The following is a 23,083-nucleotide window of genomic DNA, read 5'->3' on the forward strand; positions in this document are numbered from 1 at the left end:
CTCTATTAAAAGAAGCTGAATATTTCTCTCACTATTATTTATCTTTTATGATTGTCATGTTGAGAGGAATGATTAAAATCAAGCATGGTATCTTCAAATATTAATAAATAGATTCACCTAAAGCTTCCATTTTTATAAGTTATTATAATTGTACTCCTTCATTTTCACAATTTTAACACTCATTCTTTCTTTAACCTCATCAGACAACTTTCTACATAGGTTCCTTCTCTACTATATATATGTATGTATGTGTGTTATATATATAAGATAGCGAGAGCGAGAGCGAGAGCGAGCGAGAGAGAGAGAGAGAGAGAGAGAGAGAGAGAAAGAGAGAGAGAGAGAGAGAGGGAGAAGAACACCAGTCCATCTGCCTAGTATCAAGAGATTCATTCGTGGAGATTGATTTGATGTATCATATCAGTTGTTAGAGAGAAGAGGAAGAGGAAAGGGAGAAGAACACCAGTCCAACTGCCTAGTATCAAGAGATTCATTCGTGGTAATTGATTTGATGTATCATATCAGTTGTTAGAGAGAAGAGGAAGAGAAAAAAACACTCGTTGGCCAAAGGATTCTTTAACTAATCAGTAAAGAGTGATCTCATATCACCCAAAGAGGAAGAATCATCTGGTAGAGAGAGAAACAAAATAGATTAAAACAAGGGGGTTCTTAAACACAGAGTGATTACATGGGGAGATTATTTCTCTGCATTTATTCTCTTTATTTTATTTTATTTTATTTTGTTGAAAATGGTGGAAGGGTTTAATGGTAGGTTGCCGAGAGAAGAAACCTGGGAAAAAATCTTACTCCAATAAAAGATAGGTCAAGAGATTCCCTGTTTTGGGGGAAATATGAGATTAGATGGTCACGTGAGGACATCTGGAACTTTCTCCAAATTTTCAATCAAACACCTAAAAATACCAATCTTTGAGAAAAAGTTTCTCTTTTTCCGGAGAAAATTGCCTATCAAACGGACCCTAATAAGTTTCTTATTTTTCCGTTGGTCACTCACTATTCACGGTTAGTCAACGTCCGTAGATCAAGGTCAGGGGGCGTATGATTCTGTTCTCAAAAAGTAGGGGGTTCTTTCTAAATACTCTCTTTGCCTTCTTCAGAGATTGCCCTAATTTAAGTTTTACAGAATACGCGCGCCTCTTCTGTTATTTCCTTCTTTCTTCTCTCTTCCTCCATTAGACCAAGAGGAAGAGATCAAACTTCTTAAAAAATCCATCATTAATGGAGTAACTCAAGCTCGTGAATCAGAATATTAAGAATCTCTTTTCACAGTTTCACCAGGTGAACTCTCACTATTCACTCTTTCTCACTCCTCTTTCACCATAAATCAATAAACACTAAAGATAAATAAACCCTAGATTTCATTTCAAACTTCAAAGTTTAAATCTTTACACCAACTTTTCTATATGCAGTGAAGTAAAGATGTCTGCGAAATGGAGAGCACTTCAACATCGCCATCGTTATACTTATACAGCAGTTGTATTTCCTCAATCTTATATTGAAGCATTAAATGATTTACCTTCAGACATATCTTCTCTGAAATTCTTTACTGAATTGAAAGAATTGATATCTTTAAATACAATTTACTTACAAGTTCATAACGCTAAGAAAGTAGCTTTAGGTTTTGGTGAGATGCTTATTAATGGCAATGAAGATGTTGTATCCATTGCTGCTCGTTTTTACTTAGAGATTTTGTTTTTCGAAAATTCACTTCCTTTGCAGCGAACTCTAGTTTCACTTTTCGCCAAGAATCGTAATTTTCAGTCTGTGATTGCAAATTGTTTCCGATCGTTGTGTGCCGAGTATAGTATTTTGGGTGGAAAAGGGAAGAGATTTATAGTATGTCGTGTTGCGTTATCAATGATGAGTTGTCCAAAGTTAGGGTTTTTGGTGGATATTGTTGAAGAATGCTGTATTTCAGTAGCTTTAGATGTAACTTATGGTTTGAATTCTGTAATTTTGGAGGTTAATAATGGGTCTCGACCTTCTCCGTTGGTCATGGAGCAGTGCCAAGAGGCATTATCTTGTTCATATTACTTGTTTCAGCGTTTTCCGATGAAGTTTATCAATTCAAAGGACTGCCCGAGTAATTTGATTCCAGAAGACTCGAATATTTTCGAGATAGTTGTCAAGGCGATTCTGAGCATCTTGAAATCATCGGCATTTTCCAGGGATTGCTTAGTAGCTGCAGGAGTGAGTTTTTGTGCAGCACTGCAAGTGTGTTTGGGTCCTGAAGAACTCGCGTACTTTATCGTTAAAGCTTTTTATGGTCATACAAACTTTGATTTGAACCTTCATAGCAAGAGGAAGTTTGAGGTTTCAGATTCAGAGTTGCCATATAAGGGAGATTTGTATTCTGAAATTGGGAATTTATCGGTATTGAGTAGGGTCTGCTTACTCAGAGGAATTCTTACAGCAATTCCAAGAAATGTTCTCAATATCCATTTTTTTCTATCAGAGAATAAGATTAATGGGGTTGATCTTCATGGGTCTAGTAGTAACACTGTTTGGACTATACTTTTTGATGGAATTTTGCCCGAGCTTTGTAATTATTGTGAAAATCCCATAGACAGCCATTTTAATTTCCATGTATTAACAGTTATGCAGATTTGTTTGCAACAGATAAAAACATCAATATCAGCTGACCTTACGAAACTATCTGAAGGTTATGATCCCCTCTCTGAAGGAACTGGGGCCAGAATTTTGAGAATAGTATGGGATAACTTAGAAGACCCTCTGAACCAGACGGTCAAACAAGTCCATCTTGTATTTGATCTTTACATAGACATCCAATCGACCCTCCGTAAAGAAGATGGTAGTGACAAAACAAAATTATTCCTACAAAGAACTGCATTGGACCTCTTACATTTGGGACCAAGGTGCAAGGGTAGATATGCTCCTCTTGCTTCTCTAACAAGGAGGTTGGGAGCGAAGACCATTCTGGCAATGAACCCTAACTTACTTTTCGAAACGGCCTACGCATACATAGACGATGATATTTGTTGTGCCACTACAACATTTTTGAAGTGTTTCCTTGAGTGTTTACGTGACGAGTGTTGGAGTAGTGATGGCATTGAGAGAGGGTATGAAATTTTCAGAAACCATTGCCTGCCTCCTATTTTATATGGACTTGTTTCTGGAGTTCCAAAGCTTCGCTCCAACCTGAACACATATGCCCTGCATGTTGTGCTTGAAGTGGATGTGGATAGTATATTTCCCATGCTTAATTTTATCTCAGTTGGACAACATGGAGGAGATGCTGAGCTGGAGTGTACTCAGCTCGCTGGTGCCAAGATGGCTTTAACTGTGGATCAACAGGTGGCTGCGCTGGTTTCATTGCTCAAGGTATCTCGATTTCTTGCTTTGATTGATGGGGATATTGACTCGTTTACTGATTCTTCAATTCTTGAGCAAGATGGCCTAAAAGCAGAAGTATTTGGGAATTATGCTACTCTTTGCCTAAAGGGAGTTAATGTGAAAGTGCCTGTTCACTGGCTTCAATTGGCACTTACCCATGTTGATGAGACACTACGTATAGATGCAGCTGAATCACTTTTCTTGAATCCTAAAACAGCAAGTCTCCCCTCCCATCTGGAATTGAGTTTAATGAAAGAAGCAGTTCCCTTAAACATGCGATGTAGCTCAACAAATTTTCAGATGAAGTGGACTAGTTTGTTTAGAAAGTTCTTTTCTCGGGTTCGGACTGCGCTGGAGAGGCAGTTAAAGCAAGGAAAGTGGAACCCAATTGCATGTAACAGGAACAAAATGCTCGCAGATAATGGTGCTAATGGAACTGAAGTTGCCCGAGCACAAGATCTTTTCAATTTTATGAGGTGGTTCAGTTGCTTTCTCTTTTTCTCATGTTATCCTTCTGCTCCTTACGAGAGGAAAATTATGTCTATGGAATTCATTTTGATAATGATTAGTATCTGGCCTATAGTACACCAAGCAGTAGCTGATAGTGTTTCTAACTCGAGCTGTCTTTGCCCCTATAGTGAAGGATTTACTTCACCTGATTCCACATTGTTATTGGTTGGATCAATAATTGATAGTTGGGATAAGCTGAGAGAGAATTCTTTCCGTATTCTTCTCAACTTCCCTACACCCCTTCCTGGAATTTGTAGTCCGGACAAGGTCAGGGAAGTAATAGCCTGGGCAAAGAAATTGGTATGCAGTCCTCGTGTTAGAGAAAGTGATGCTGGAGCCTTGGCATTACGACTTGTTTTTAGGAAGTACGTCTTGGGACTTGGGTGGATTGTTGGAGCATCAGTTGATGTGGTTTGTTTTCGATCCCAAACTGAGCTACTTAGTGTAGCAAATTGTATTTCTAAATCTAGGTTTCCAGTGATAGAATATATACTATCCCTAATTGATTGGTTACATTTCATTGTGGATGAGGGAGAGAAAGATCTCACTGAAGCATGCAAGAATAGTTTTGTTCATGGTGTACTTCTCACCCTCCGATACACTTTCGAGGAATTAGATTGGAATTCTGATGTAGTCCTGTCTAGCACTTCTGAGATGAAGCATGCATTGGGTAAACTCCTTGAGCTGGTTATGCGGATAACATCATTGGCACTTGGGGTGGTTTCTGCAGATGCATGGCATTTGCCTGATGACATTGAGGAGATGGTTGATGAAGATGCTTTTTTCACAGACGAACCGGCAGAGATTCAGATACCTGAAGCTTCGACAGAATTACAGGTCAACTCAAAACCCATGGACGACATAAGACCAACTGAACAGATTGTCATGGTTGGTTGCTGGCTTGCTATGAAAGAGGTAAAGATTATCTTTCTGCTTTGTATACGAGTATACGTTAAGTTGGTAATATCAAACTTGTTCGTGAATTGACCTGTGAAATTCCTTAACTTGTCTTAACAATCAGAATAGTTTATTGGTAGTACATGATTCCATGTTCAGGTTAGTCTTCTCCTTGGGACCATCACGAGGAAAGTTCCTTTACCAAATTGCATTTCATCAGACTCATCAAAGCCTGGGGATTCCTTTTGTGAGACTGCCGAAGTATTGCCAAGTACTATGTCCGACGGAATGCTTGAGATAGACCAACTTGAGGCTATAGGTGACCATTTCCTCGAAGTCCTTTTGAAAATGAAGCACAACGGTGCCATTGATAAAACTAGAGCTGGATTTACAGCTCTTTGCAATCGGCTTCTTTGTTCAAATGATCCGAGGTATGCTACAATTATCTTACTTCTTTTCAACTTTTACTATGGTCCTTCATGCATGCATTTTTTTTCTAATAAAAACGTTGACTCAAGGATTTAGTGGGATTTGAATCCAAGGTATCCGCTTTTGTCATGTTTTCAGGAGGTATGCTGTTTCCTGTTTTTGCATGTGTTCATAAATATTATTAACTGATAACTAAATCACTCTCTTTTTAATATTTGACTCGTGCTAAGATCAGATCAAAGCAATTTATAAGAATATGTACCCACATCACATGATTTATACTTCAACCCTGTTCATTTTGCCGTGTTAGACTTTCTAAAATGACGGAATCATGGATGGAACAACTGATGGAAAGGACAGTTGCTAAGGAACAAACTGTGGATGATTTGTTACGAAGAAGTGCTGGAATCCCTGCTTCTTTCATTGCCCTTTTCCTGTCAGAGCCGGAAGGAACACCAAAGAAACTCCTCCCACGGGCATTACGGTGGCTAATAGATGTTGCTAAGATGTCTCTTCCTAATTCAATTGAAATCAAACCAAATGGCAATATAAGCAACGATTTATCAATAAATCCAACGCCAAAACCTTTGTGCGCTTCACCAGTTGAGATGAATAGTAATAAGCAGAACTCAAAAATAAGGGACGAAGGTGTAATTCCAACAGTGCATGCATTCAATGTTCTGAGGGCTGCTTTTAATGATACCAATCTAGCAACTGATACGTCAGGTTTCTCTGCTGAGGCTTTGATCATCTCGATTCGTTCTTTCTCTTCACCATATTGGGAGGTTCGGAATAGTGCTTGTCTTGCATACACTGCTTTGCTCCGTCGAATGGTTGGATTTCTTAATGTACAAAAACGTGAATCTGCTCGCCGTGCATTAACTGCTCTTGAATTTTTTCATAGGTATGTATATGTATCTTCCTTTTCTACTCATTCCTTGTTCTCATTAGGCTTACTTATATAAAGGTTTGTTAATTATCTACAAAAATATCTGGATAACTTGATCTAAAGTAATGCTAGTATAGATTTTGGTAGGTGGAAAGACATTTTATTTGCTTCTAAATAAATCTGTTGATTTACATCCTTTCATGATTTGTCGGACAATAAATTTTCCTTAGTTACTAATTAACTTTCCTTCTTGTAGGTATCCTTCATTGCATCCTTTCCTGTTTAATGAATTGAAAGTTGCTACTGAGTTACTTGAAGATAGATCATCAGATCAGTCAAAATTCAACTTGGGCAAAGTTGTGCACCCAAGCTTGTGTCCTGTGCTAATTCTTCTGTCAAGACTCAAGCCTTCTGCAGTTAGTTGTGAAGCTGAAGATGTTCTTGACCCGTTCCTATTCACACCATTCATCAGGAGATGCTCAACTCAAAGCAATCTCAAAGTTCGAGTTCTTGCATCAAGAGCACTAACTGGCCTGATATCCAATGAGAAACTTCCGAGTATCCTATATGATATTTCCTCTGACCTGCCTGCTACAAGGATCCAACAGGTTGCTTCCTCTAATGCGATTCATGGGATGTTATTACAGTTAACTTCTCTTCTGGGAACTAACTACAGATACTTGGTCAATGGGTCGAAGAAAGATCATATTTTGGATGGGTTAATTGAGGTTCTTATGACGCGTTCATGGATTGGAAGCCCCAGATTATGCCCTTGTCCTACTCTCAATAGCTCATATTTACAAGTACTAGACTATGTTCTTGATATAGTAAGAGAATGCAGAGTTAGTAAATGTGTTGGAGAAATTAGGGGTTGTCTTCTGGATTTGTCATCTGAATGCTTAGATATAGAACCTTCAAATTTGCCTGCATTTTATGATCCAACAAGAGCAGAACTTCGCAAGCAAGCAGCTTTATCTTACTTCAATTGTGTATTTCAACCATCTACTGGAGCATTTGAAGAAGGCATTAAGATGCCAAAGGGACATTCTTCATCTACTTTGGATTCGTCAAAGATTCCAGAAACTGAGATTGCAGTTGGTGGACTTCAAGAAAGGCTTATCATGTCGATATCAGACCCATCTTACGAAGTTCGACTTACTACACTAAAATGGCTTCTTCGATTCTTGAAATCAACAGGGAACCAAGACTCATCTAAAGGCGACATTAGAATCATTCATCAGTGGGCTAAGACTAATCTGCAACCAATGTTGATGCAGCTCATAGTTACAGAGAAGCACCCAAAATGCACTTGTTACATGCTGAGAATTCTTTATTGTTGGAATTTGCTTCAGTTTCAGAAACCAATCGATAAACAGGACGAGGAAAGAGTTTATGTCGGCACAATGGGTTGTAATTCCATGTTTCAACTTTGGGATAACCTAATTTCATTGAAGAAGGTCTCCACGCACATGAAGATTCAAGAACCTCTCATGTGCTGCATCGGAATTTGTGTTAAACGATTTGCTGACTTATTTAGGAGCACGATTATTTTCTCTGCCGGGGGTAAGAAAACTGCAGATGATATCGAGCAACCAGAAATTTCTGCACGCATATATGAATGCATTAGTTCTTTTGTTAGCTTCATAATGCTACATAGTGTGCCGTCAGAGCCTGTAAATATGCGAAAGGCAGCTGCAGACTCTATGATAGCATCAGGATTGCTTGCAGAAGCTGTTCATATAAGCTCCTTCCTGTCGAATTCTCAGATTCCATCAGAAGAAGAATGTTCTTTTACTCTATCCAACGCAACCAACATGTTTGCACGAAGAATACTAGACCTCTGGTTCACATGCATTAAGCTTTTGGAGGATGAAGATGATGAGATTAGGGAAAAGCTTGCTGAAGATGTTCAAAGTTGTTTTTCTTCGAAAGGCTCTGGTATAAATCATCAGGCGGGTGTCATTTCCACCCAAGTGGAGAAAGTGATTGAGTTGAGCTTTGAGTTTCTATCTTCGAACTTTGGTCACTGGCTCGTATACTTCGATTATCTCTCACAATGTGTTTTAAACACTGCAAGTTATACAGTGGTTGAAGGAGATCTTGTTCGACGTGTCTTTGACAAGGAAATTGATAATCATCACGAAGAAAAGCTACTGGTGTGCCAACTTTGTTGTTACCATTTAGAAAAGCTTCCAACTTTATCATCTTGGGCAATTGGATTATCGAACAAGAACGAGGTTGTGAATTACTTGAAAGAATGGAGAACAAGATTCTACCATGAATTGATATCGTTTACAAATGACTATCATAGAGTAGAAGGTGGAAGCGATTGGGTCGGTGGTGCAGGAAACCACAAGGATACATTTACATCCTTGTATTCAAATTTACTTGGCCTATACACTCTCTCAAGGTGCCTTTTCAACTTCAAGACTGACATTTGTACTCCTCGGTTGTCAGACCTCGTCCAACTCAAAGGGGTTATGGGTTCATTTCTTAGGAACCCTTTAATTTCGAACATCTACTTCTTGGTGATTCAATCACACGAGAAAATGAATGATGTTGCAGAGATTTCTTCTAGCCCCACAATGAGATCAGATACCTCTTTGTGGGATAATTTTGATCCATATTTTCTTCTTAGGTAAGTTTAATTTATATACTGTAGTGATTGGAATAGTACATTAACCCTTTAAAGGGTGTTTTAGAAAAGTTCACCAGAAAGCTTATTTACTTGCATCGAACTAACATGCTTGGAAATAGGAAACGATCAGAGCTTATTTCTCTTTTTCTGTTCGGACTGAATGCTTGAACAAATAGCACTAGATGAACTCCTTCCACAGTTGTATATATATACAAAATGTCTGTTATGAGTATCTCACTATTAGAAGACTGAGGTTTGTTTTCCTTTTTCTAGTAACTGAAATCTGACTCAAAATCATGAATTTACTATAGTATAGTCAGATATCAAAATGTCCCTGTGAAATTTGATTTAGCTGAATGGGCCATTTGGGTTGATTTTGTGTGATTGGAATGAGACAGGTCAAATTCAGACAATAAAAAAGTTATGAAAGGCACAAACGCCACATTCATTACGTTGGAGCGAGAAACTTGTTTGGATACTTGAGAGACAAGGTAACAATAATTTAGTTATAAAACATGCACCATATTTGAGGTCATAATTTTCTTGTAACAGTAAAAAGATTCAAACACATTAAGAAAAAGCATTGGATAAACATCTAATAACAGTGATATCAACTACGGCCTTCTGGGTAATGGCTTTGTAAATCTTGAACTCGAAGCATCCTTTCCATTGAAAGAAGCTGGCTTCATAGCACGAGGAACACTGCATTATATAAGAAGCAATGCCAATAGGTTAGACTAGTCCAACACGAATGAACAAAAACACACAAAGATATGATCTATAATAATGAACGAATTGTTCTGGACCAACTAATGTACGCCCTCTTCTGTTTAACCTATCCTCTATAGGAAAGGAAACTTCAAGTTGGGTGGCCAAGGCTGCCCCTGCACACAAATGCCAAGTAGTTGGGCTTGGGGTTCGGACCTTGCTCAACTAAGGGAGTCCCGATCTCAATCCCTTGTCCACTTGAGGAGACTGTTCCACTATCACATAAATTCATTTAACGGGAACATAAAGGGATGAGCTTAAGTCGAATTCACCAAACTGCTACTGAGGAGTTCAAAATTCAAATTACTCAGGAGTATGACTACCCAGCACACACATACAAGATACACATACAGTTGCAGAAAGAGATAGGGGTCTTACGGTTGATTTCTTTGTATTGCAGTTCTCTTCATTGTCGTTTGCATTTTGACCTCGTGACTGTAAACACAACAAATGAATATGTGAGTAACCACATCAATGAATAATATTCACTTAAAAAAAATGAAATTTTCATAAGCAAACTCTAAATTAGAAAATGACAACCGGGAAAAATCACTGGCTTGCTACAAACACGTCAGATATGTGAAGGGTGTCAAACCCGTGTCACACGACAGTGACGACCTAATCAGGAAACATTCTACGCGAAAACCTGGGCAGTTTTTGGCACAAAGAGATATACCTTTTAAGATGCATTATCCAAACAATTACGAAAAAGTGACTATCTCATTTTGGTAAAGCTTAGTACCTGTTAAGGTAATCCATTTTTGCTTTCTTCATTAGATTACCCTTTGAACTGGAGAAATTGCTGCAAGAGCCACTGCCTGCACATAATAACCCAAAGTAGATTGACTTCAAGCTCCTATTGTGGTAAAGGAGAAAACCAAATGCGGGCGGACCAACTTAGAGTGCTCATCTAGAAAGTGACGAAGCTCTTCATATGGAGGCAACATATGGCATAACGGATTTACAGTTTGAAGTACAAGAGTCAAAAGAATACCTCCTGGTCCTGCCCAAAAACCCCGCTTGCTTGGTGGAACTTTTGTACAAATCTGAATCTGACGACTTTGTTTTCCTGCAAAAAGAACAATAACCAATTAGTGCTTCTGTGGTTGACAGGAGTGGTAGAGAGGTCCTCAAGTTTCAACCCCTCCAAGAAGATTATTATCTAAGATGCTTTTATACCTCCTCCTGATGTTACATAATTTTTTTCCAAGTACATAGATTCAAGTAACCAAGTTATCCAAGATAAAACAGTTACTCATCTGGAAGGTGGCACTTGGTTTAAAGAGTATACTATTTGAAAAGAAGGTTATTGAAAAGAAGAGTGGTATGAAAATGAAGTTGCAGGAAATTGTGATACTAGAATAGTGTTGCTTGAGACAAGAAAACATTGGCCAGTTATCGTAGGCATGAAGATATCAAGGATCAATTTAACTGGAGTGGAATAACCAACTTGCAAATAATCAAAGTGAAAGACACTAAAGACTGAAATCCTAGTACATCTCAAATGATAGGATAGTACTGGTAAAGTACTTACTGACAGTTTCCTTCTCATAGAGCTGCTTCAGTCGGTCAACGGATTTTTGTTGAACTTTTTCCGACTCCTTCAACTTGGCCTGCAGATAAAGAGCGAGGTTTTTACATACAACTCTTTCTTAAATTTTTATCACCATGAAACTCACTTGAGTGTATTGAAGTACATACTACTAAGAATCTGCTTAAAATGAATGCAGTCGACCGATAGTAAAAACCACAAAGGATCCCCAATGGGTCTTTAGTGAACTTCATGTACTCATAGAAACCATTTTCACATATTGATACAACACAAACCTACCTTGTAGAGTTGATTCCATTTAAATGAGACCTTCCTCTGCTTCATTCTCTCAATAACCTCCTTAGCATTTTCAGGACCAAACTGTTGCTCATAGTATCTTTTCCATAACTTGTCAGTTACAGGACTTAGGTCTCTCCCCTGAACAAGCAACGAAGAACACAAAGAAGAAACCATTAACATAAAGATACCGAGTAAGTTAAACCTGCTAAATCAAATAAAAAAGAATACAAGTTCAATGATCTTCTAACTTACTTTCGAGGAAGTTTCGATGTGCATCAACTGATCAACAGTACAGTGAGGTAGAACTTCCTTCAAAAGGTTAATATCAGTTTCACCAACATCCCCAAGGTACCTAACATTATCTATCGCTGTCCGAATACACAAATCAACAAGAGACGGAATTTTCTTCCTTCCGAAACTCATAATTCCCCGAATCAGATTCTTTAATCTTAGACAAATTTTAAGCTAAACCCCAAACTTATTATGAGAGAGTCAATCGATTATCCGAATTCAACTGCATAAACAAAAAACACCATATACATTTAATCATCGACAAGATCAAGTATTTTAGGTTTATATCGAAATCTAGAAGCTCAACTCAGCTAGTAAAGATATCAAACAGAAACTAATTATTCTATTGACTTCCACTACAAATTTAAGACCACTACAAAAAGAAAACTTAGGGTTTGATGATCTTCATTCATACTACCCAATACCCACGAAAGACAACACCCCTTTCTCTTAAAAATTACTCTTGGTATAAAAACATCCTTCAAAACGAATTACCCTATTTTGTGCTTATCGATTAGTACAAAAAAAAAATAGAAAATAATTCCTGAAAGAACAAAAGTAATAAAATCAATAAGGTGTGGGGGGGGAGATCGAGCTGAAGATGAAGAGATTAGGTCGATGAGGATTGCAAATTAAGTAATTGGTTTCTTGTAATCAATACAGCACAAACAAGAAAGAGATTGAAATTTCACCGAGTAATATTCGGGAAGAAGATCTGCCTCTGAAGAAGAAAGAAAGAAAGAAAGAAAGTGATGATGATGAATGAACGAACTCTCCTCCTCCGACGATGATGATTGGATCAAGAAATCTCCGATTGAAGGACGGAGGATAATGAAGAGAAAGAGGGGGGCTATAAGGCGCACGTTAGCATCAATTCCCACCAAATCTCTTTTCTTTTCTCTCTCTCTCTCTCTCTCTCTCTCTATCATAAAGAGTTACGCGGGTGTCATCTTTACTTCTCGCCTTACGTATAATTCTACCGCTACTTTTTACAAATACTATTTGCTTTCACCGAGTTAGGGGTGGGAATGTTGCCCGCAAGCCCGAAACCGCCCATGGGTACCCGAGCCCATGACTGACCACGGGCACCCGCTACCCGTTGCGGGAAGATCTCGCCCGGCCCGATGAAATTTGGTGGACGGGCGCGGGTAAAACCCCTTGCCCGACCTCCCGCCCACACCCGAATCCGATAGGGCAAGTCCGATTGGTGCCTATATATACCCACCCATTTGTGGTCCATTAGGAAGCCTAAAAGAAGAAATTCACTTCAAATCTTCAATAAGGCGGACAGAACGTATTTCGTCAGATGAGGGATCTCTAAGATATCGCACATCCGTTAGATCTAGGGTTAATAACTCCACCACTACCTATTATATATACCCCACGTTCTCCCTAAACTTCTGCCTTTTCTACTTTTCTTTCTGTCGTTCTGGTACTCTACTAGTGTTTCTCTTTCTTCCATTTATTTCTCTCGAGTTAATCTTTCTTTCTTTATCTCATTCCTCTATGATTTTCTGATTATCTATACAAGATCTATAACTAAGACCAATACAAATCTGTAAACAAGATCTACTACTAAGACCAAATACAAGCATATATATATATACATAACATTAACAATCTACTGAAATATGAAAGAAGAAATGAAGTGATTCCCTAAACAAACAAATAAAAAAAATGATTTAGACTTATGAAGAACTATGCCCGATACCCGAGCCGCCCGTTGCCCGACAACCCGACTCCTTTAGTGGGTGTGGGCGGGCTTTGGGCAGAGGAAAATTAAAAATTACCCGCCTGATCTACCCGACTACCCTAATAGTCAAAGAGAAGATCTACCCGACCCGCCCGAGCCCGAAATGTTTTTACCCGTGGGCGCCTATACCCGCCCGATTCCCACCCCTACACCAAGTTGGTCTTCTCGACTATTTCAACAAAAAGAAAAATTTGGTCTTCTCGACCCTCAAAAAAAAAAAAAAAATTGGTCTTCTCGAGTAAATTCCATTTTGGCTCCATAAAGATGATCGGTTTCCATTGCGAATGCTTCTGTTTTTTCCGTCTATAAATTTTAACAGGTGACTTTTTCCTTCCCATTTCACCTTTTTTTTTTCTCCAAAAGTGTCGTGTTTATCATTAGTATCATTTTTCTTCATCGGGTAGGTGACCCCATCAAGGAAATAAAATTAGTTTCTTTTGGTCTCTAGCAAACCATCATTAGGCACCAGCCGACCACGATATGAATTTTCTCTCTTTTCCTCATCTCTTTCTTTTTCTCCCTATTTCTCTTTTTCCTCCTCTATATCTCTCTTATCCTCTTCTATATCTCTCTTCTCTCTCAAGTTACTCTACTATTCCTCCAAAATCCCAGATTCATCAAGGACTTGGGAAGGCATTCCAGATAAAAAGTTCGTGATCGACACAAATCTCAGATAGACTCTTCTGTAATCGATCCCAATTACAGAAGAATAAATTTAGAAGAATAAATTGACAACCATTTAGAGGTTTTAAAGAAGATAATTGGTCTTGTAAGAACTCTTTCTAATAAAGGTTTAGCCTTTCGAGAAAATAATAAGAAGATTGGTCAAGATAATAATGTAAATTCTTTTAGCATAATTGAACGAGTTGATGAGTTTGATGAGGTACTAAAATTGCACCTTGAAGTTTTAAAGGAATTAGTAAAAACTAGTAATGATCAAGGTTCATGTGCTTGCCTTGAAACTTTTCTAAGGCATAATGAATTGTATGACATAAATGGATTAGATCATACGAACATAGATCTAAAATTCAGTGTTAAAGATATCTTTGACGCAACAAAGAGTTGTTGATGGTTAGGAAACTCCGTAAAATAACAATACCTTAGATATTTATAACGAAATAGAAGGTTCCAACTTTGGGTTATTTAGAGATTGACCCCCAACTATTCACCGATATTAGGACTACACCTCAAAAACAAAAATATTCATAGGGTTGACCATTATTCTTGATTTTTCAGTCAAAATTCAGTTAAGTGGTTTACTGGCGGTACCGGCCCTGACTTTTGGGGGGCCCTAGGCGAACGTTTTGACGGGACCCCTGCACTTTAAGTCGAAAAAAATTGAAAAGTTGACATTTTTTTAATGAAATTTATAGTATTAAAATTATACATAAAACAAATACTAGTTAAACACCGCTCTTCTTGCATTATTCGATGCAAAATCACATTCACATTCTCATCATCAATTACATTATCTTCTTTTGGGTTAGTACTCTCCGATTGTTTTTTCTTCACGAATTTATCCGTAGCTCCCGCTTGTGATTTAACAAAATCTTGATCTAATTTATGTTTCCTTCTTTTTTCGGAGTTGCATAAATACTTTCTTGGAGTCATAACAATCTAAATGAAAAAAACAAAGAAAAATTAAATGAATAAAAACTTTACCTCTATGTAATTGTGTGATAAGTGGTAAACCCTTATAGAGAATGAAATAGAAATTTGAGATTTAAAATTCGAAGAAAAATTAGAAAGAGAAGAAACTAAATTATAAAAATATGTATTTAACTTGATTTTTGTTATTTTATTAAAGTGTCTTTTAGGCCTCCATGAGCGGTTACTAGGTAATCAATTTTTAATGCTACAAGTTTCTTAAATTTCCTATTAGTTATGACTTTAATTTGGAGTCTCTTAAATTTCCTATTTATTAGGACTTTAATTGGTTTCACGAGTCTCTTAACTTTCCTATTTATTAGGACTTTAATTGGTTTCACAAAACTGCGGTTTGAAATTAGATGTGAGTAGGTTGAAAGTCATGGGAGTCGAACCCTTGACCTTAGGTTCTAAAATCAATTACTTTACCAACTCCACTACCCAAACAACTTTAATATATATTTGCACAAAAAAATACATATAATAATACTATCTATATTCTAATGTTATATAAATTGGGGGGCCCTTAATTTTGGGGGCCCTAGGCGGACCGCCTAGGTCGCCTAGGCCCAGGGCCGACCCTGTTTACTGGCAAACACATGCATGAGTTTGGACAAAAATACCCTTCACAAAAAATTAAGGTTTATATATCTAGATCTTCGAGTTTATGCACCAATCACTTTCTCTATAAATAATGCAATTTCAGATCGTAAATTATTATGATGACAGATTAGGATGAATTTTCCATCATAATTTTTTTTTGAGAACCTATAAAAATAAGAGGAAGAATAAATCATACTAAGAGAAGTCTAAAGTCACATATTTCAGAGTGTTTATTTTTGTTTGACTTATGATGTCCAACTAGTCTGATTTGGGTTGATTTTGGTTCATTTGAGAACGAAAAATTTGTATTCAAATAGTTTGGTTAGCACACAAACTACTTAATTGGTATTTGACGAAAAATTTGAGAATGAAAGTAACCCTAAACATATTTGTGTTTTAGGGCGTAGTCCTAGTATGGTAAATAGTTGGGGTCAATGTCTAAATATATAATGAAGGGTATTTTTGTCAAAACTCGCACATGTTGGCACTCGAACCACTCAAAACTGATATAAGATAGAAAAATTAAAAATGGTGGTCAAGGCCCGACATGTTTTCATTTTAGAGGTGTACTTCTAATATCACTAACAAAACTGGTGTTATGCCCGACCAATATCCACGACGGACATATCACTAAACAGTTGGGGTCAATGTCTGAAGCCCAAGTATTATCTTAAGAGACTGGCTAAAAGCAGCCGAAAATTGTTGTCAGCACCTGTGGAGGAGATCTTTTGACCACGTATAAAGTACACGAGTCGAGTCGTCCAAAAACCAAAGCAACGGTTTGGACTCGGACCAGTCCGAGCCCTTGATTAAGGTCTTAGACTCACCAGTCCAACCTTCAAAGCAAGAGCTCATGCTAATCAGTCTGAACCCCTCAGACTGGCCAGATCGAGTTGTTATCTTGTTGGTTTGGGGGTTACTATCATATTCAACCCTAACTTGGCTTCAAGACAACTTCTAACCTTGCTTGCGATTGTTCAACGTTAGGTCTAGATATAATTTGTGTTTTAGGGTTTGATATGTTGAAATTACTTTTTTGAGACTTTCTATTTCAGATCTTTTCGATAGAAAAGATGGTGATGATACAAATGAGAAGAACATGATGGTGAAATTTGATTTTGTCATACTTCACGCTTAAAGATTTCATGGTGGTTTGATGTTTTAAGATTTCATAGTGGTTCCTTGACGCCATGATGATGATACAAGGAGAATAAGAAGAAGAAGAAGAAGAAGAAGAAAGAACACAAGAAAAACAAGAAGATCAACAAACAAAAAAGAGAACAATCAAATTTCACGATATTGGTGTCATTTGGTACCTGCGAGTCGGGTGCCTTTAGACGCTCCCTTATCTTAGATGGGTTTCCATCATTTCTAGATGCAAGGATTTATTCACACCCCATACCTAAGCTTGTACTTTCTATTTGCATAAAATACTACTTCGAATACAACGAATTGGACACAAGATAATAAAAACAAACGCATTTTGCAGAAGAAAAGAACAATATCACAAATATAAAGCAGTTTTGCATTCAAGATTGTCTAAAAATGTAACTTTTGATCAATTATAAAAGAAAGTTGACTCTTTGATCCTTTCCCTGAAAGTACCCTAAACCTAAAGGAGAAAAATAAGCCATCACAGACATTGGGCGGCATACCGACAAAACCCGCCATAAGGGCAGAAACTAACAAGGAAAACCAAAGAGAAGTTCAAAAAGAAGAAACTATATGGGTACCAATAAGGTTAGCTACAAAGATAGAAGAAGACTACTACTTCCATATCCCTGTTGTTACCTGATCATTTGGTAAATGATTGTAAATTCCCCTTCACATGAATTATAAGCAAAAAATCGGAAAGAGGCAAGCTTGATCATTCTTCCTCATCATCATCTTCATCGTCATCTTCATCGTCCTTACCCTGGAAAGGAGAACCAAAAGGAAAATGGTGATTACATTTACCATGTCTAGTGAAACAAATTCCTCGGAACGTACTTCACTAACGGAGGCAGTAACGATCTTACACAGTTCGAGAAGGTTTGAAACTCAAGATATATGGTGAGATCTAATAAAGATATGGCTCAAGTGTACCAAATTATAAATATTCATTTTTCCCCTTACTGTACCCAAATAATGTGCGGCGGTATGATACTTGTAGAACTATATGCAACGATTTATGTCCTTATACACATTATTGTCTGAAAGAGTTTCTAGAAATTCATTTGCTTACCTCCTCGTCATCTCCATCAGCATCGAAGTCCTCCTCATCACCCTCCTACACCATTGGATTTTATGTTAGGGGCAAGTGAGATGGCCAAAAAGGAAACAGGAAAAGATGTGCAATACAAGTCTAAGAATGAGGATTAGGTTATAAAGAGTAACTTACATTATTGAAATATTTGAGAGGATTAGGCCATAAATCCTCTTTGATGATCTCAGCGACCTGCAGTCATAGATGTGAAAAGCCAAACAACAAATCGTCTAAGAATGAGGAAGAGAATAGCTTGTCCGCAGGTGTAGACCTACTTGAGAGAGAGAGAGAGAGAGAGAGAGAGATGCGTACCTCATCATGAATCATCCCTGTAAGGTCTTGAGTCTCACCAAACCACGTGAAGAAGCTGTCAATGTTATAAAATTTAACCGTTCAATTATAATCTAATCATGAATCTAAGATGATTAAGATCAAATTAAATAACAAACATAAGCATACGAGGGTATAACCCTTGCCCGGAGGGCACATAGTTTTATAATCTTAACCTTTGGAGATAAGTTTGGGAGGTGTAATCTTAGCCATTGAAGATAAATTTGGGAAGTATAATCTCAACCTTTGAAGATAAGTTTTGGAGATGCAATCTCAACCCCTAGAGATAAGTTGGGGAGGTGTGATCTTTAGCCATCGAAGAGGAGGGTATATTCTAAGAAAGATATCATCCTCCCTTATTATATAAATTGACATAAATTCCATTCAATTCAAAGAAAACGGAAGCATACCTTTTGATCCATAGCCTTATGTAATTGACTTGATATAATCTTCATTTGGTTCTTCTTCTCCTTGGAGTTTCTCCTCTAAGGAAGGGATGTCACACTTCACCCAAAAATTGGGGAGAAGTCCAAATGGGGACCATGATCCCTATAAATAGTTGTTGAACTATTTCCTCAGACCACTCATAAACCCAATAGTCTCTACACATTTACTCAATAACATTTTGGTACGTCAGGTCAATAGTAAACCGTATTAGATCACCATATGACTTAACCATACTTTAGGATTACTACTGGCCTGAAGTATCTAAATGTCATGGAATAAATGTGTAAAGACTATAAGGTCTGATTTTGTGAGGGGCCAAATTAGAAACGGAGGAAATATTTCAACTATTTATAAGGATTGTGATCATCATTTAGGCTCAATACTCTAATTTCTCTAATATAATATTGAATCCCTTCATCAAAAGGAGATAGAGATAAACAAAAGTGTAAAGAACCAAGTGGGAGATCAACCCAATCGAACACGTACAAGCTTTGGATCAAGGTACGCTTCCGTGGTTAATTTTTCTTTGAATCTTTTGGAGAATATATCATATACATAGCACACTGTATGGTGATTTTGTTGGATTATATGCTTGTATGATTATATTTTGTTAAAGGCGCCCCTTTTAGTGTTAAAGGTGCCTTCCCCAAGGCATATGTGAGGAGTTGGTGAAGGGGTGCCTTTAACACTTACAGGGGGGCGCCTTCAAAACTTCCCAAACTGTGAATCTAACTACGACAACGTTACATATAACAGACTTATCTACTGGCGCGCAAAGAATGGACTAACATTTTTATCGAAGCTCGTATCGCTAAATCATAATTAACAGATTAAATTTATGCAAATAAGGAGAACCATTGTAGTTACTAATTATAAATAATCGCTGCGATGAATAAATCAGAGAGGCAAACCTTTCTTCCGTAAAAGGTCGTTTGCTCCCTTTCTTCTCATGGTTACCTCCATTAGCTATGTCCTTCAAATGTAAAAATGGCAAGTTAATAAAGAAGGTAAGAGAAACAGGGCCAGCACTATAAACAATTTCTCTTACCATTCCTTCCTTCCAGTTGATTTTGCTACCAGTGATGTCAGTCGTTCCTTCTTCGGAGAAGGAGAATGTCTTTGTGAGCTTTGAGTCTTCAAAATACGGATTCTGGTTGAAGTTCTGCAAACATTCATGAGAATTACGAACAATTTTCAAATCAATGGTCCAAAATGGACATCTGGATTAAAACTAAAGAATCTTCTATTGTTAGAAATCGAAATAGGAAATGAAAAGAAGAAACTCACGAAAGTAATCGAAAACCCAGATTTCACATCTTTGAAATCTGCAACATCCAATGAGCTTAGGTACTTGAAGACCTGCATCAAATAATGAGAGGAACATATGAATTTTAAACTGCTTATTAATTTACCAAAACACAAGATATACCATATAATTAGGATTGCCCTGACAATCTCGATATTAAATGAAGGTTTTGTACTCGTTAAAGCGGTCTTCGTTTGTCGGATTTGGATAAATCTCAAAACCAATAATTAATGAAAGAGAAAATATTTTTTTGCATCAGATATAAGACTGGATAATTCTAGCTCTGTTAAGAAAAATATCTTAAAGGCTCCTGCAAATATTATATTGCAGTTTAGGTTTAAGGATAAATGGGTAAACCTTTTGATCTTCCTCATTTAAGAGATCGCCCAGCGCCGGATGACTCAAGAGCTGCACAGAAACACTAACCATGTGAGATGGAAAAACATTTGTAGAAAAAAAACCAACGATATCATACAAGTTTAGGATTGGAAACCCATATACTGAAATAGAGAGGAGGATAGATTACGTACAGCGGTCAACCAGAAATCAGGAATGGTTTTGATTATCTCGCTCCTTTTTTCATATACAGGCCTACGAATCACATTGTATTTTTGCTCGATCTCCAATACTTTGTCGGTGACTTCTTCGTTTACCTATAAATCATCGACAAAAGGAAACACGTAAGCGATCGTGCTCTGTTAATGTTTCCACTTTCGAACCTTATCACGTGCAAATCAAAAGCTTCATTTACGTCTATTGTGATAAATAAACATATCAACAGCATTAAAAACCTTTTCAGCTCAGTGAATCATGCTAATCTTAGAGAGGCATTATATGAACTAAAATTCATTACAAGAATACTAAAGCTCCAAATCAATTCTCTGAACTTAATAGTTCTTATAAAGGCAAGACGTATTGAAATTATAAAGTGACCCCAAAAAACGAAGATTGCTTGTACTAAATGCAACCAATAAATAAAGCGAAATTATCTTCGCAGTTCTCTAACAAGAAGAACGGATAACATAATACCATAAGAAAACGTTGTTTTCCAGTAAAAGAAAACTGCTACCTCCCGTAACAGGGGAATAAAATGCGAAAACAATTCAAACTAAGATAACGTTGGTTCATCATCAGCCATAAATAACCAGATTTTTTACCTTTGACTTTTCCCTATACCTCTAACTGTGAACTCGTTGAAACTTGACGCTAGCATTTCAAAAGATTTTCCAGTTTTCAAGAATTTAAAAGCAATCGAGATAAGATAGACATCCGGGTGAAAAGACAACGGATGCTGATTATCTTTCTAATAACACTTTAGAGGTAATATTTTCTAAGAGTACATTTCCTTCAAACCCACTTCCTCAATCGATTCAAATCCAACTTTTTTGTGAACTTAATCATTCTTTTAGATAAAACAAATAGTACCCAACTAAATCAAACACATAAACAAGCAAGAATTCAAATTGAAATTCAGCAAAAAAAAAAAATATCTATTATACCAATGAAATGAATCAATCCCTTGTTAATACTATGAATGGGAGAAGAACCCAGATGAACAAAAAGAGTAAAACACTATTTCCCCACACAAACAGAGAGATATCTAAACCCCCCAAAACCTAAAGAAATCAAACCAAGAAATTGAAATACGGGCAATTTCCAATGATTCACCATTGTCATGAATTTTCAGAAAAAATACAAATTTCAACTCAAACAAAATGAAAAAAACGAAAAGAAAAGAAAACCCATATTAAAAGGAAGAGAAATTTATCACCTTTTCAAGCTCATCTTGAACTTCCTGCAATTTCTCAATGGATAAAACAAGCTCTCCATCAATGTGATCGTTCTCTTCTTCTTCAACTCTCTCTACAACCTTAGACTTCTTTCCTTTGTCCGCACCCATTTTCACTGTTCAGGGCTCAGAAAACTTAGCCCTTAAAACCCTAATTGTCGGAAAGGAACAACTAGAGAGAGAGAGAAGAGAGAGTCTGATTTCAAAAACCGGCGGAGGAGTTGATTGTGTTTTTAGTACTATGATTTTCTTTAAATAATCTCTTTGATTCTGAACGTTATGAATTTAGATACACTCAGGGCACTACAGTATTAGTAAATCTTGATCGTTCATTTCAGATGAGATACTTCGAGATGAAGGAATTTTGATAAAACTATGAGACTTAGCAAAACCCTAACCCTAGGAAAGTATAGAAGGAAACTATGATAGTGTGGGGTTTTCTATCATGTGCTCTAATCCAATTGGTACTAGATTAGGTATGTTAATTAAACAATATTTTGTTAATAATGAAAAAGATTATGCTTATTATGACACATGTTAGATAAATATAATTTTATAGGTATTAATTCTTCCTGCCCTTTTCCATTTGTAAGACACCGTAATAGCACTCGTATTCTTTTGCAACAAAAAGAAAAAAAATAACTCGCTTTCGAGAAGTATGTGGTGAGAATATGACACTGATCCAAATTCTAACCTTAAGAAAATATACCAACAATCTATGATAAAAGCGTGGTTATATTTATTTGTTCCATAGGTGTTTTAATCCGATTAATATTATATTACGTATATCAACCAACACTATTTTGTCAGTAACGGCAGAAAATAAGCTAAGGAGACTAAATAGGGGTCTTCCAATATATGTTTTTTTAACATTAATATTACATTAGTAATGTAAGTTAAACATTAATTTGACGATAAGAAAAAAAAGAAAAGTAAGCTTTACAAGTGTGACATTTAGAAGAATTGCAAAACCCTGATATACAGGGGAAACAGACAATGATGAAATAGATCATATTCATGTCGATATTAAATCAGGTTTTCCTAACATGTGCTATATTCAATTGTTGCTTCTCATTTTAGTGAGATACTGGAAATAGTAGAAAAAATTAAGCTTAAGATGTGTTTTCTAAAAAGTTTATGTTACTGCTTATTTGTCCCAGTTAAACTATAGTCGATTTATATATGATAAGAAAAACTCTGAAAATATTAGAAATTACACTTTTCAATTGAATTTGTTTTTTTTGTAAATATCAGCATACTTTAAGGGGTATGACTCCGTGTCTCGAACCCTTGACCTATAAGGTGGAAACCAACTTGGTAACCACTCCAACCAAAGGTTGT

At 36.8% G+C, this 23,083-nt stretch overlaps 3 protein-coding genes across 5 annotated transcripts; 1 reads left to right on the plus strand and 2 right to left on the minus strand.

Annotated features, from left to right (window-relative positions):
* Positions 1-1,095: 1,095 nt before the first annotated feature.
* LOC147547839 (thyroid adenoma-associated-like protein) lies at positions 1,096-8,827 on the plus strand. Its single transcript, XM_086665945.1, has 5 exons — positions 1,096-1,293; positions 1,425-4,794; positions 4,936-5,207; positions 5,516-6,109; positions 6,351-8,827. Exons 2-5 carry the CDS (start codon positions 1,435-1,437, stop codon positions 8,734-8,736), a joined length of 6,612 nt encoding a protein of 2,203 aa, XP_086522071.1. The 5' UTR covers positions 1,096-1,293; positions 1,425-1,434; the 3' UTR covers positions 8,737-8,827.
* Positions 8,828-9,153: 326 nt separating this feature from the next.
* LOC147547840 (transcription elongation factor B polypeptide) lies at positions 9,154-12,626 on the minus strand. 2 transcript variants are annotated; one of them, XR_015236925.1, is made up of 8 exons: positions 12,315-12,626; positions 11,584-11,845; positions 11,332-11,469; positions 11,035-11,113; positions 10,495-10,569; positions 10,243-10,318; positions 9,879-10,146; positions 9,154-9,434 (listed from the first exon to the last, which is right to left on the minus strand). XR_015236925.1 is itself a non-coding variant. In XM_086665946.1 (8 exons), exons 2-8 carry the CDS (start codon positions 11,752-11,754, stop codon positions 9,347-9,349), a joined length of 684 nt encoding a protein of 227 aa, XP_086522072.1. In that variant the 5' UTR covers positions 11,755-11,845; positions 12,315-12,608; the 3' UTR covers positions 9,154-9,346. The 2 variants fall into 2 exon arrangements, 1 of the variants encoding a protein (XP_086522072.1); XM_086665946.1 differs by having other exon boundaries at positions 9,879-9,935; positions 12,315-12,608.
* Positions 12,627-17,134: 4,508 nt separating this feature from the next.
* LOC147547841 (NAP1-related protein 2-like) lies at positions 17,135-22,337 on the minus strand. 2 transcript variants are annotated; one of them, XM_086670561.1, is made up of 10 exons: positions 21,725-22,337; positions 20,484-20,606; positions 20,311-20,361; positions 19,935-20,006; positions 19,696-19,809; positions 19,559-19,620; positions 18,183-18,237; positions 18,006-18,062; positions 17,850-17,894; positions 17,135-17,540 (listed from the first exon to the last, which is right to left on the minus strand). In XM_086670561.1, exons 1-10 carry the CDS (start codon positions 21,851-21,853, stop codon positions 17,493-17,495), a joined length of 756 nt encoding a protein of 251 aa, XP_086526687.1. In that variant the 5' UTR covers positions 21,854-22,337; the 3' UTR covers positions 17,135-17,492. The 2 variants fall into 2 exon arrangements, with proteins under 2 accessions (XP_086526687.1, XP_086526686.1); XM_086670560.1 differs by having other exon boundaries at positions 19,559-19,809; positions 21,725-22,153.
* Between the last annotated feature and the right edge of the window lie 746 nt (positions 22,338-23,083).

Source organism: Eschscholzia californica, unplaced genomic scaffold (genome assembly GCF_041429995.1).
Source record: "Eschscholzia californica isolate CP2 unplaced genomic scaffold, dmEscCali1.0.p SCAF_3, whole genome shotgun sequence".
NCBI lineage: Eukaryota > Viridiplantae > Streptophyta > Magnoliopsida > Ranunculales > Papaveraceae > Eschscholzia > Eschscholzia californica.

Excerpts from the sequence above, each read along its gene's own strand:
- LOC147547839 (XM_086665945.1), top strand. The coding sequence starts at position 1,435 with ATGTCTGCGAAATGGAGAGCACTTCAACATCGCCATCGTTATACTTAT. Across the intron at positions 4,795-4,935 it reads GCTGGCTTGCTATGAAAGAG|GTTAGTCTTCTCCTTGGGAC; the intron begins GTAAAGATTATC and ends TTCCATGTTCAG. Across the intron at positions 6,110-6,350 it reads GCTCTTGAATTTTTTCATAG|GTATCCTTCATTGCATCCTT; the intron begins GTATGTATATGT and ends TCCTTCTTGTAG.
- LOC147547840 (XM_086665946.1), bottom strand. The coding sequence starts at position 11,754 with ATGAGTTTCGGAAGGAAGAAAATTCCGTCTCTTGTTGATTTGTGTATT. Across the intron at positions 10,319-10,494 it reads TTTTTGGGCAGGACCAGGAG|GCAGTGGCTCTTGCAGCAAT; the intron begins GTATTCTTTTGA and ends TATTATGTGCAG. Across the intron at positions 9,936-10,242 it reads AAAATGGATTACCTTAACAG|TCACGAGGTCAAAATGCAAA; the intron begins GTACTAAGCTTT and ends TTGTGTTTACAG.
- LOC147547841 (XM_086670560.1), bottom strand. The coding sequence starts at position 21,853 with ATGGGTGCGGACAAAGGAAAGAAGTCTAAGGTTGTAGAGAGAGTTGAA. Across the intron at positions 19,810-19,934 it reads CTGGGTTTTCGATTACTTTC|AACTTCAACCAGAATCCGTA; the intron begins GTGAGTTTCTTC and ends GAATGTTTGCAG. Across the intron at positions 18,063-18,182 it reads CAGGGATGATTCATGATGAG|GTCGCTGAGATCATCAAAGA; the intron begins GTACGCATCTCT and ends CTATGACTGCAG.